Source organism: Rhagoletis pomonella, unplaced genomic scaffold, assembly GCF_013731165.1.
Source record: "Rhagoletis pomonella isolate Grant_MI unplaced genomic scaffold, Rhpom_1.0 Rhpom_scaffold_00011, whole genome shotgun sequence".
NCBI lineage: Eukaryota > Metazoa > Arthropoda > Insecta > Diptera > Tephritidae > Rhagoletis > Rhagoletis pomonella.
The window spans coordinates 16,171,085-16,183,554 of NW_023458565.1; the positions used below are offsets into that span (position 1 = coordinate 16,171,085).

General features: G+C 35.5%; 1 protein-coding gene across 4 annotated transcripts; it reads right to left on the bottom strand.

Moving 5' to 3' along the window:
* Positions 1 to 2,116: 2,116 nt before the first annotated feature.
* LOC118746702 (sulfide:quinone oxidoreductase, mitochondrial-like) lies at positions 2,117 to 12,133 on the bottom strand. Of its 4 annotated transcripts, none has more exons than XR_004993877.1 (7): positions 11,798 to 12,132; positions 7,483 to 7,588; positions 7,153 to 7,377; positions 4,227 to 4,427; positions 3,235 to 3,444; positions 2,370 to 2,947; positions 2,117 to 2,283 (listed from the first exon to the last, which is right to left on the bottom strand). XR_004993877.1 is itself a non-coding variant. In XM_036480589.1 (7 exons), the coding sequence occupies exons 1-6, from the start codon at positions 11,908 to 11,910 to the stop codon at positions 2,438 to 2,440; spliced, it is 1,365 nt and encodes a 454-aa protein (XP_036336482.1). In that variant the 5' UTR covers positions 11,911 to 12,133; the 3' UTR covers positions 2,117 to 2,305; positions 2,418 to 2,437. The 4 variants fall into 4 exon arrangements, 1 of the variants encoding a protein (XP_036336482.1); XR_004993878.1 differs by having other exon boundaries at positions 2,117 to 2,294; XR_004993876.1 differs by having other exon boundaries at positions 2,117 to 2,305.
* Between the last annotated feature and the right edge of the window lie 337 nt (positions 12,134 to 12,470).

Consider the following 12,470-nt stretch of genomic DNA (forward strand, 5'->3'; position numbering starts at 1 on the left):
ATGTGGTACAACCAGGCAAGAAGGCTCAGCCAGGAATCTGAGTGGCAAAGATATAAGTAGTTTTTGCGTGAGTACAAGGATGTGGGGGAGCCCAGGAAGACCCCGTCGCTGCGACGCTTGAAACCTCTGTAAGTTGGCTACTGAACATTCTCATGGCCTGTTTGAAGCTAAATTTCATACCGACGGTGTGAAGATCTGTCTCAATTGTCTTTATTCCTTAAGCCGGTAAGGCCACACATATAAATACAAAGGAAATCAATTCTGTTAGCCTTTCTTTTTTGTTTAAAACCTTGGAAAGGATAGTTAGTAACTACCTATCTTTCGCTATTGATAATCGAATCCTGTCTTACAACCAACATGCGTATCTGAAGGGCAACTCTAAGGAGACCGCGATGCATAGCCTGATCAGTTTTATTGAAAAGTCCTTCAGTTACCAAGAAAATTTTCTTGTAGCATTCTAGACATTGAGGGAGCTTTTAACAATATAAATTCAGAGGCCATAATAAAGAAGGTGGACAATTCTCTGGTGGAGTTTTTAAGGCAGATGCTCCTGCTCCTCCTCATGGCAAACGTCGGTTAGAACTCGGCCTCGATATATGTGACAAGGGGCACACCGCAGGGTGGCGCCACTCCTTTGGAACATAACCGTAAACTCTTTCTTGTGAGAGACGAAATGTGGGAGCGCCAAGGTTGCTGCTTATGCGGATGACGTAGCTTACTCTGTGCGAATTTATGCCGAGGGCACTTCGCGATGTATCAAGATTGTGCTATGAGAAGGCATCTGCAGCCTTCTATGCGTGCAAGAGGGCCATTGGTAAGAAATGGGGGTTGAGCCTGAGTATATGGCGGTGGACTTACCCAGTGGTGGTTAGACCGATTCTACTTGAGCAAGGCCTTAAATCTTAATCTACTCAGCATAGTAGAGTATTAGTGTGATCTGTATTAGTGGAGCAATCCGGACAACGTCAAAGTATAGAAAGTTCGTTATGAAAATCCCAAGCAGGAAGGAATGAGTAGAAAACTACTATACTCCACCCCGTGGTACAGTAATTTTCACAGCTGTTTCGAAAATGAGCGGTGAATTGGAGGGGGGGAGGGGGGGCTCTTCTCTCGGAGCCCTACCCTGAGCCGCTAATTTCGACTGCCCGCCTACTGTAGTGTCTTCCCGGCCGAGGTCTCAGCTATAATAAAGGCTATAAACTAGCTTCGTATTGATTTAAAAGGTGAATATGCGTTCATTTTTAGAGACAGCCAGGCAGCAATTAAAGCTGTAAGCTCCGTTACAATTAAATCAAAAATTGTGCTGGACTGCCGCCGATCTCTACAAGAGGTGGCTAAGCAGAACAGTCTAAACTTCATTTGGGTTCCCGGTCATAGGGACTTAGAGGTTCACTGTATGGGGGACGCACTTGCGATGGACAAACAACGCATTGGTATGCACTTCGCCACTTGCAAGCTGATTTTAAGAGAATAAATCTATGCTCGCGCGTGCGAGAGATGGATGCAAACTACGACCTATCGAATTTCTAGGCAAACTTGGCGTAGGTGGTATCGAAAAGGGTCTCGAAGCCTATATTTTCTATAGAGGGAAGATATATCTGACACAATTCGTGCTCTAACAGGCCACTGCCTTATAGGTAAACACGCAGAAGTTGCCACCTTCTTTTCAACTGCCCGGCAGAATCGAGGAGCAGATTGCGCTTTCTATGGTCTGCTTTCTATAGTGACATTGATAAATTGGGTGATTTAAACCCTAGGTGCCTGAAGAGTTTCGTCAAAGGATTCAAAATCGTTTACCAAGGGGGAGTGAAAACTTTTAGTCGTGGTATCACAACGGGCCTTCAACTCGGGCCTATGTGTGTCTCTGCGTAGCAGTGACAGCCATATCTACCTACCTACCTACCTACCTATTCCATATTTTCAGTGAAGTCTTTGTTGAACTATGGCTTTGGGCTTTCTTTTTAAAATGAGACCTTCTGAGCAAATTCGCGAAACATTAAGAAAAATGCATTTCCAATAAAAAGCTTCTAAAGACATTTTATTTTGGCAAAGGGGACATTTCATTAATTTTTCTATGCAGGAATAATCATTTATAGCTTTATTTTATGTCTTTTTCTTTTTTACAGTAAAAATGTTTTATGTATGTATCACAAAATATTTGTAAGATCACTTCTTTTTGATCAAATATTGAAAAAAGTTGCAACTCGAATGTCATCTTGCGCTCTTGCTCTCGTTTCTTTTTGTCAGTGCTGTATTTTTGTACTTCTTAAGCAGCATAATTTACTGAAAACACACTTTTGCATTTCTAAATTTATATATTTCATGTAATTTGAAATCTGTATATTAAACAAAAATCAGTTTCTGCTTACCTTTTATTGTAATCCTCCCCTCACAAATAACAAATTCAAAGGCCATACTTTTTTTTCGCAAACTGCCTCTATGCATTCACCTTCTTCTCGAACTTCAGTACAGATAAAACTTTACGCATAAGCGCTGGCCCATTCCAATAGCCATTCAACATGACTTTCCAGTAAAGTGTAGGCATTAAGGCCTTTTTCAAAAAGAACATTGAATAGCGTTCCTTATTCTGTGCAAACGGGAATGTTTCCAATGGTTTCAAATCATAATCGAATTCAGCCAAAATACAGCTGTGATAGCCAGTGACTAGTGGACAGGAAGCGTAACCATCGTAGACGCTCTTCAGTTCCTTTCCCTTCAGCTGAGCCAACATATTGCGATATACAACAGGCGATTGTGCTGCTGCTGATGCGGCAGTTTTTGAGTTGGGTGAAGCCGAGCAATCGCCGATAGCAAAGACATTCTTGTAGCGCAGATGTTGTAGCGTTGATTTGTCCACATCAACGAAGCCAGCCGCATTCACCAATTCCTTGCACTGTGCCAACACAGTTGGTGTGCTCATCGGTGGCGTGACATGTAACATGGCGAACTGGTGGGATTAGGCTGATATTTTCAATCGTAAAAACTTTTAAATACTTTTGTGATACAGTTTTTCAGCGCTCGACCAAATGAGACAACCGTTGCGCCAAAAGACATAAAATGTCAATATGCCGTGATATTTCAGAACGTGTCTATACATATTCGCAGCAAAAGTCGAAACAAACCGACTTGGTCGTTTCAACGGCTGCCTCGTGTGTAATTAGCGTAAGTATGCGTAATAACAGTTTAGTTGAGCCGCGCTGAAAAGCTGTTTCTATGCATATCATACTCGGATACCTTTTCCTCGAATATCTCCTCTGGTTTGTCGAGATTTTGAAATACAGCCACATCTTCATTAGGGCGCACTTCAATCAAGTTGCGAAGCAAATTCACTTTGATGTCTCGTTTTTCGACGACTTTCCACAGCGCGTCGGCATAGTGTTTCACGCCGAAAATTACGGGCAACGATGTGTTGTACGTAACCGTAATCTTGTTGCGCTTGCCAAGCTGTAGATAAATTATATGTAGGTATGTATATTAGGGTGGCCCAAAAATACACTTTTTGGTTTTTTCCTGCTGCCTCCCCCAGAACTCAAGAACATCAAAAATAAGGGAAACGTAATTTTTTATTTTGAAGTTGCTAAAAATTGTCAAAAGGTGGCAGCCCCGTTCAAAAATATTTCTAATTATCTTCAAACGCTTTTAGTTTTGATAAAGAAACTTAAATATTTTATTGACCTTTAAAAAATTTCAAATTTTCAAATACCTGGCAACCCTATTTTAAAAAAATTTGTTCCACAAACCTACAGAAAAAACCCGTAGAATGAAAAAAATGAATTAAACACATCCATTGAGCCGTTCGTGCGTGATGTTGTTATGAAAACATAAAATAACTAACTTTGTATATAACAGTTAGGATTATCGGTTATTAAAACACACTTAGTAAAATTTTTAAGTTAAATAAACATCGTAGTGTTATTTCTTGGAGACATTTGAAGAGAAATAGTCTTATTCGATCAAAAAATATTTATTTTACACAATTTTATAGCAATTTTACGAAAAAATTTGTTTTCCCCATGTAAAATACATGGGAAATTTCAAAGCCACAGCGGCATGGGTAAATATTAATCGATTTCAATATGAAAAAAACACTGGTCTCTTTATTTTTGATATTCTTCAGATCTGGGGGATGGCTGGAAGAAAACAATTTTGGGCTACCCTAATGTAGATATATGTAAATCTATATAACCTAAACTGTATTTTTTTTATTAATTTTTCAGTGCATTTACCTTACGGAAATAGTGCTCAGCGATGTAGACAATCTTCTGTGGCGCACCCGGACATTTGACGGGTGATGCCGGGAACGTGAAAATGGCATTGCCTTCCTGTATGTTTTGCAGACACGCATAGGTGCGATCAACATATTTGGGTGAGTAATTTGAACAAACTTTGCCATTTGGTATGGATAGTGCTTCCACTAAGCCGGGGATCTAGGAAAGATTGAGAATTTTATTAATACAAAAAATTTACTAAATTACCATAAATGTTATTTTTAAATTTTGAAAACAAAAGTTCAGTGATAAAATTGCTTTTATTTTGTCTGATATCATTAAGTCCACTCTACACGATGTAGAATATACATACATATATGTCAGGTAAAGTTATTTAAGCGACTTTGAATCCAAAAAGCTTTGTTTGAAACATTTTACACTTTTATTAAGCTTCTTTTAAAAGGGCAACTTAAACTAAACCTGTGGCTAGTTTATCATTGAAATATTGTTTGGGAATCCAATGAAGCATTGCTTTAAAGAGAAAATGGCCTAGCTCGACTTAAGCTACTTTAACTTACGGGCACCGATGTGTTTGTATGTATTTTCTTTAGTTTTCTAAAAAAATTTATTTTCATTATTTTGGACAAGAAACATCTATTACTTCTACTTTTGGTTTTCTTAGGAAAAAAAGTCTTAGGTTTTTCCAGATTTTTCAAAATTTCGAAACTTTTAGATTTTACGGGATTTTTGGGAGGATTTAGGATTTTTTTGCTAATTTTTGAGATTCTTTGTGTTTTATTTTTTGAGATCTTTCGGAACTTTTCGGGATTGCTTCAGGACCTTTCGTGCCTTTTCACAATTCTTTGCTTCTTAATGTTTCAGGATCTGTCATGATTTTTTCGGGACGTGGATTTTTTTGTTTTTTTTTTAAATTTTTCGGGATGTTTCGGGACTTTTCGAGAGTTCCTCAGGGCTTTAGGGACCGTTAAGGAATATATCGGTTATTTTCGGGATTGTTCTTGTTTTGCTTTTTCGAAATATTTCGAAATTTTTTCATCGCCTTTTGTGCATTTTTATTTATCGGGATTTACCGTGATGTTTTCGGGAGGTTTAGAGGATTTCCGAATTGTTTCGGGATTTTCAAGATTTGTTTGCTTTTTTAGAACCGTTTAGGATTTTTTTTGGCACTTTTCGGATGTTTTTTACCTCTCTTGGCTTTTCAGAATTCTTTGCCTTTTTATTTTTCGGGGTCTGCCGTGAATTTTTCGGGCCTTTGAGTGTTTTCAAGATTCGTCTGATTTGTTATCGGGATATTTAGGGGTCTTCTTGACTTTTTCAGGAGTTTAAATTTTTTTCAGCACCTTTTATGCTTTTTTTTTATTTATCGGGATTTACCGTGATGTTTTCAGTGCTTTTCGGGGATTTAAAGGGTTTCAAGATTTGTTTGATTTGTTTTTGTAACTTTTAGGGGTTTTCTGAACTTTTTCAGTGACTTAAAATTTTTTTGCTTCCTTTTTAGAACCGTTTAGGATTTTATTAACGCTTTCGCTGTTCTTCGTGGTTTATTTTTCGGGATATTTCGATATTCTTTCGCGATTCTTCGGAATTTTTTCAGAACCTTCCGTGGTTTTCAGAATACTTTGCCTTTATATTTTCGGGACTTGGAACTTTTCGGGTTTCTTCTAGACTTTTTCGGAAGTTTTAATAAAATCCTAAGAGTTCGGGAACGTTTATGTTTATATAGGTATTTTTCGTAGTTGTTCGTGTTTACTTCTCGGCATTTTGCGGGATTTTTTCCAGTACCCTAAGAGAATTTCGGGAACTATTTTTGTTTGTTATTTTTTTGGATTTGCCGCGAGGTTTTCGGGAAGTTTTCGATTTCCTTTCTTTATTTTTGGAGCCGTTTATTGCTTAAACACCTTAAGTGACAAAGTTCTCTTATATTTTTCGGAATTTGGGACTCTTTGCTGTGTGATACCATTCTATAATTTCCAAGTTCGATGCCAATTCAGCGTAGCTTTCATTTTTCATTGACGTTTCAAAAAGATATCCCAATCAAATTCAAGAGATTTTTTTATGGATTTCAGTAGGAAATAAGATTTCTCCTACTGAATCAAGAATTCTGTATCAGTAACAGTAAGTTCCAAAAGATCGTATAGTAATCTTTGCTCTGTAACACTTCTCTCAGCAAACTCGGACTACCGATGAAGTATAGCCTTCATATTCAAACCCTTCGTACCTAGGGAAGTTAAGCTTATCGAAAAGAATTAAGGTAGCCGTTATGTTCATGCTGAAAATCCTTACCTCCTAAACGAAAAAAGCAAAACATACTGGCGGAAGAAATGGTTCCTGGCTTGCCTAAAAGGACGTCTAAAGAAGTTTAAGGGTGCTATCATGGGACTCCAAATTATATTCAGCAATCGAATAGTGACTGCATCTCATCATGCTAAAGGTATTGCTCAGTACACACTTCTCGGGGTGTACTCCGGAATATGGCACCTTCATCATTGGCTCAAGTAGCCCGTTGCCAACTGAGATATCAAAAGGTTAGTTCCAACCCCACAAATCTCTAGGTTTAGGTTTGACAGAAGATCAAAGAATCTGGCTGGAGAATGACTTAAACGAATATGCAAATAGATGCTGGTCTGCAGAGTCCACGTATAGGACAGCACGACACACCTGACGCAAATTAGTTGGAACTTGATCTTGCCTACTCTTCCGACTGGTGCGAGCACCGATTCGAGATATATTCAGAGTTATTGCAGTCCACTGATTGATGGAAACGCATCCCAACAAAAGACTTATACAGTACTACTTATTTCATTTTCAATGCAAATCTGCCTTGAGCCAATGGTAAAATTTTTACCAATTTTCAGGGATATCCTTTATCTTGTATTTGCCATATTCCTGGGCACTCGTCGTGTGTGGTAGATATTGTGTTTACCTTTTCATAGTTTAATTGTAAGCCAGTTGCCAGGAGAAGCATATCATATTTGATGTTAGTACCATTTGCCGTTTTCACTGTATTCTTTTTAGGATCAAATTCCACTGCTTCCGATTTAATCCAGTTAATATTTTTAGGCAGCACTTCTGCCATAGGCCTATAAGACTGTTCCAGTCGTTTCATGCCGCCGCCAATAAGAGTGAACATTGGTTGGTAGTAGTGTTGCTATGAAGGCAAAAAGAAAACAGTCGTTTTATTATAAAAATATATATTAACTTTAAACTATGTATGTATATGTTAATAAATATCGAAGTACATATATATACATACCTCGGCAGGCTCCACAACGGTTACTTTGTGCTTTCCCAATTTGTATGATAATTTTGCTGCGAGTGCGCATCCGCCGGAACCACCACCGACAATCAATACTTGACACCTAGTGGAAATCAACAATTTCTTGAATTTTTTTATTATGAAATATATTTAACTTTTTATATTAATTTTATCGATAGTTGTAACAATCTCTAAAACTATGTTCCCATTGGCGTAATTTAGAGGTCAATCTTAATTTACGCATAAATTAAGTACAAACTAAGTAATTTCGCCTTGTAAAGTCTCTCAGTAAATTAAGTTGAAAGTACGTAGTTTATCTTAAACCAAGAACCAAATCACGAACAAATCAGTGTCGGCTCTAATTTTATCGATAATAATCGAAAAAAGTATTGTCCCATAACTGATATGTCATTCTGTTTGGACGTTTTTGTTTTTAATAATCGCGCGTGGTAGTTTGTAAAATATTTCCAGAAGCTTTCTCTTTTGATCACTCATCTAAAATCTAAAAAATTACCACAAACAACTCAGATTATAAAAATATACGCAAGTACTCACATTCGCGATCTCTTTTGGTTAAATAAACAATAACGCAGGGTTGCTACAAAGCTTTCAAGACAAATAAAGAATCGCGCGTATGAACGCACTTAATTTAGTGAGGTATTTTAAACGAAACTAAGTATTTTATGTTGGTAATGTGAACATAGTTTTAAACTGTTTATTTCAACTACCATCATTTCGAAAACACATTTGTACATAATTGTAGAACATCAAGTAGTTATGAAGTTTAGGCACTTTGGTAGGAATCATGTTTCCGACTATGGATGGGCGAGATTTTTGCACCACATACCATGAGAGCTTCAGCCTTGTCGTAGCCAGCAAAGCCCTCATGACTTGAAATCCTCTACAAGCTAGCCCTTTTGTCCAGTATATTTTTGCAACTATTTTTAACCGACTTCCAAAAAAGGAGGAGGTTATCAGTTCGTCGGAATATTATTTATTATTATTATTTTTATTTTTTTTATGTATGTTACCGCAAAACTTTGGACCACGTCAACCGATTTCGATAATTCTTTTTGCATCGGAAAGGTAGTGTCTCAGAGGTGGTCCCTGGTTGAGATCCGATCAGTGGATCATGAGATATATATATATATATTTTTTTTTTTATATGGGAGTTGAAGTCGGTTTTTTTTGCTAAAAATTACTTGTTATATTTACTAGCCAAAGTTCTTCATGTTGGCTTACTGCACGACATAATGGCAATATTGGCTCCCTTGTCGCTATATGAAGACCTTCGCGGGCGGGGAATCCAATTTCGAAATTTTTCGTCTAGATAACTTTGGTACCACTGCCTCGGTGGATTAGACAACGTGGTCGGTAGGTCTTGGAACAAGAAGCCTTCTTTGCAATGAGTATGCTTAGAGAGGATATGCCTGCGTACTTGGCGGTCATTTTGCGCAAGTTGCAGTTGATTCTCCTTCTTGTGGTTAATAGGGCCATGGTGGTGAATTCGTCGTAAAGCCCTTTCCAGCACAACGTAGCCCTGCTATCTGTTCATACTCCAATGCCTTTTTAGTTCAGCTGAGTTAGGAGGCGAGTTGCAATGTTGCACGTTGGCGTGCCCTGGACATAAATTCTCTAATATGAAAGTCAATTCGTTTTACTAGATTACGAGGTGATCTTTGAGCAAGAAATATACCAACTCTGAATATGCTTTTGTAGAAGCAATTTGAGGAACAATCATTCATCTTTGTGAGTGGCAAGTGGAAATGGTCACAGACCCACACCTCAAATTGGAGAGGAAGGAAAAAGGTTCGAAAAAGTTTAAATTTACATTTTAGCATTTTTATCAAACAATTTTCAGTATTTTGAATAGTTTTTATCTATCAACATTTGTTAGTTACGCGCGATATCTTTGCTCTTACAATTCGTTGTTTGCCCTTCCATCTAATTAAAATATCAGTATAAATATATTAAAGTTATCTAAATATTGATAACATAATCCCTTGGGGAGATGGCAGCTGCTAAGCAATTGAATAAATGTGTACATTAGGGTGGAATTTTTCAAATGGTGCAGGCTAAAACTGCTATTTTGGAAATCGCCAAATTTCCTCATCAGATTTCTTTAAAAACAAATTAAAAAGAAAATTAAATTATAACCAAAAAAGTAAAATTAAAGAAAAAATAAGTTCATAATAGATAATTTTCTTTTTAGAACAAAAAAAAGAAAATCAGTTTCTAAAAATTAAAAAAGAAACAAAATAAGTTTATAAAAATTAAATGGTATTATAAAAAATATTTTCCTTTTCAAAACAACTAAATCGAAATATTAAATTGAAAAAAAAACATAAAACATATTAAATGCGTTTTTAGAAAGTAAATGAAATTTAAAACATATATGTACATATGTATATTTCTTTTTAAAACATTAAAAATTAGAAGAAAGTAATAAGAAACAAATAAAACAAAAATTAAATGAAATTAAGAAAAAACGTTTAATCTTTTAACAAATAAATTTTATTAAAAAACCAAAATAACTTTTAACAAATTAAATGAAATTTCTTTTTAACAGAACAATGTCTAAAAATTAAATAAAGAAAGAAAAAGTAGTGAATTTAAAAAGAAAAAATATATAAAACACGTTTTTAAAAAGTAAATAAGTTTAAAACATTTTTTTTTTAACAATAAAAACAGAAAGATACAAAGAAAATAAGTTCCTAAAATTAAATGAGATTAGAAAAACTTTCCATTTTTAAACAAAAAATTTATTTAAAATAACAAAATTAATTTCCATAAATTAAATGAGTTAAAAAAAAACTTTTATTTTTCAAACAATAAAATGTAAGAATAAAAAAAAAATCATTGAAAACAAAAAAAAAATAATAATTAAAAAAAGAAAACGTAAAATAAATTTCTAATGACTTTAAACAAATTTTGTAAGACTTTCGTGCCAAAATAAACAAAAGTTTCAAACAATCTTAACTACTGTCCAATTATTTTACAAAAGACTTGCAACTACAGTACCTGCGCTCTGGGTAACGTGAACACAATTTTTGCACGGGCTGTTCACAAAATCCAAATTGTTCATATTATCAAGATCATATTATTCCATAGAGGTTTTATAAAATTTTTTATGCATTTCATTCATTGCAGTCTTACAAAGTAAACAAATTTTAAATGAGTTTTTTAGAACACATTTTCGCAAGCTAGTTTCACAAGTGAATCAAAGCAAGACACGGGTTATTTTGAAACTGACAAAAAATTACATAGAAACAATAAGCAAAACCAATTCTGCAGCGGAGATGTAACCAATATATGGTTTACAGTTACCTTTTCCCTGTGTTTTTTTCATCTTTTTATGCTCTTTAAGCATTCCATTTTTGAGAATGAGTTCACTGTATCTTAGCCAGAATTGCCTTGTGAGGCTCTGTTATGCATACTTTGCATTGCACTGCATACATAAACATTGCTTGTGAAACATAATCGTAATTATACTTCACGCAGCGCATACTTATCTTCTCAACAAAGACTACACATATTTTGCCGCACTAATTTCTCACTCTCTCGTTCTTACTGCTCAATCGCATGCCACTTTTATATAGAAATCAAAATCAACAGACTTCTATGTTATGCTGTGCGTGCCTTTAGTGTAGACGGTGTAGCTCTGGTTTTGAGCGACACATTTATTTTATATTTACTCCTTTCTTTCGGCTGCAGGTGTGGATCAGAAGGTGTCACGCGTTGTCAGGGGCCCCCTCAACATATATCTATGGGGCAATCTTCAGGATTTTTTTTCTCACTATCTTTTCTGTGATGTTTTCAAGCGCATGCATGGTTGTTCTCCCAGCTTGTTTGGCATAATGATTGCAATATTTGGGGGTTTCTTAAGAAAAAAGTCTCTTATATGCCCAGTCTCTTTGCAACGACTTTGTCTGGGCACTTCCTGTCATTGAAGTGGTAGTGATCCCCAGGTATAAATCATCCTAAGCAAGCTAATACTATAAGAATTTAAGAACTAAAGGCATTCACTTCAATATTTTGCCGATTTTTTTTAATGTGATAATTTTCTACTCCCAGAAAAAATATTTTTAACGATAACTCAGAAAGTGAAACCGATAAAGAGTTGAATTTTCCAGTTTATTGTTTTTCTTAATGAAAAACTAAGCTGAGATATTTCTAAGATTGTCGAAGTCACGAATAAAAACTTGCGGAGCTGAAATCAATTTTTGCATGAAATTCGCTTTCTTATCATTCGATAATGAATACCCCTATTTGGTGACTCTTTCTCGCACAGCTAGTGTTTGTTTCTACTTACTCATGCTTGTCTCTCAACGCTTGACTGGTTACAAATGTGCGAGCAATGCTGCTGCTGCTGTTCATGTAACATCCACACACGATGGGCAATTTTGTTGAGATTGCTTGCATCATATTTAAGCAATTTAAGATATTTAACAAATACACACACGCACTTCTTTGTTGATTATAAATATTGTTATTATATTTATTTATTTATAAAATTGATATTCTTGCACTCTACAATGGAATTCTCGTTGCTTATCACCGGTTTTTAGAGGCGCATGCTTCTTTCTGCTTTTCTCGACTGTATCACACGCAATACTACCTACTCTTGAAAGTTTTGTTATTGCAATACTTTCCACTTCGTGTTCGTAAGTTTTTATTTTTTTATTATTATTCATATTCGTTGTGTTTTTGCTTTCTGCTCGTTTTTCGCTAATTAGTGTCGAAAAGCTTTGTCGCATCTCTTCCAATTCGACGATCAGCTTCGATGCGACGCAACTCAAAAATATTAAATTTTTTGGCTATACGAAACGAATGTAGTACTCGTTCAAAAAGTAAAAAAGAAAAAAGTAGTTCAAAATTATTTTATACACTTAATAACTTTTTCGGTGTTATCATGATGATCTTGGTAAAAAAGGCACTATTTAACGCTTTTGTTTCTTTACAGAATAGATAAATTTTTTTAACTT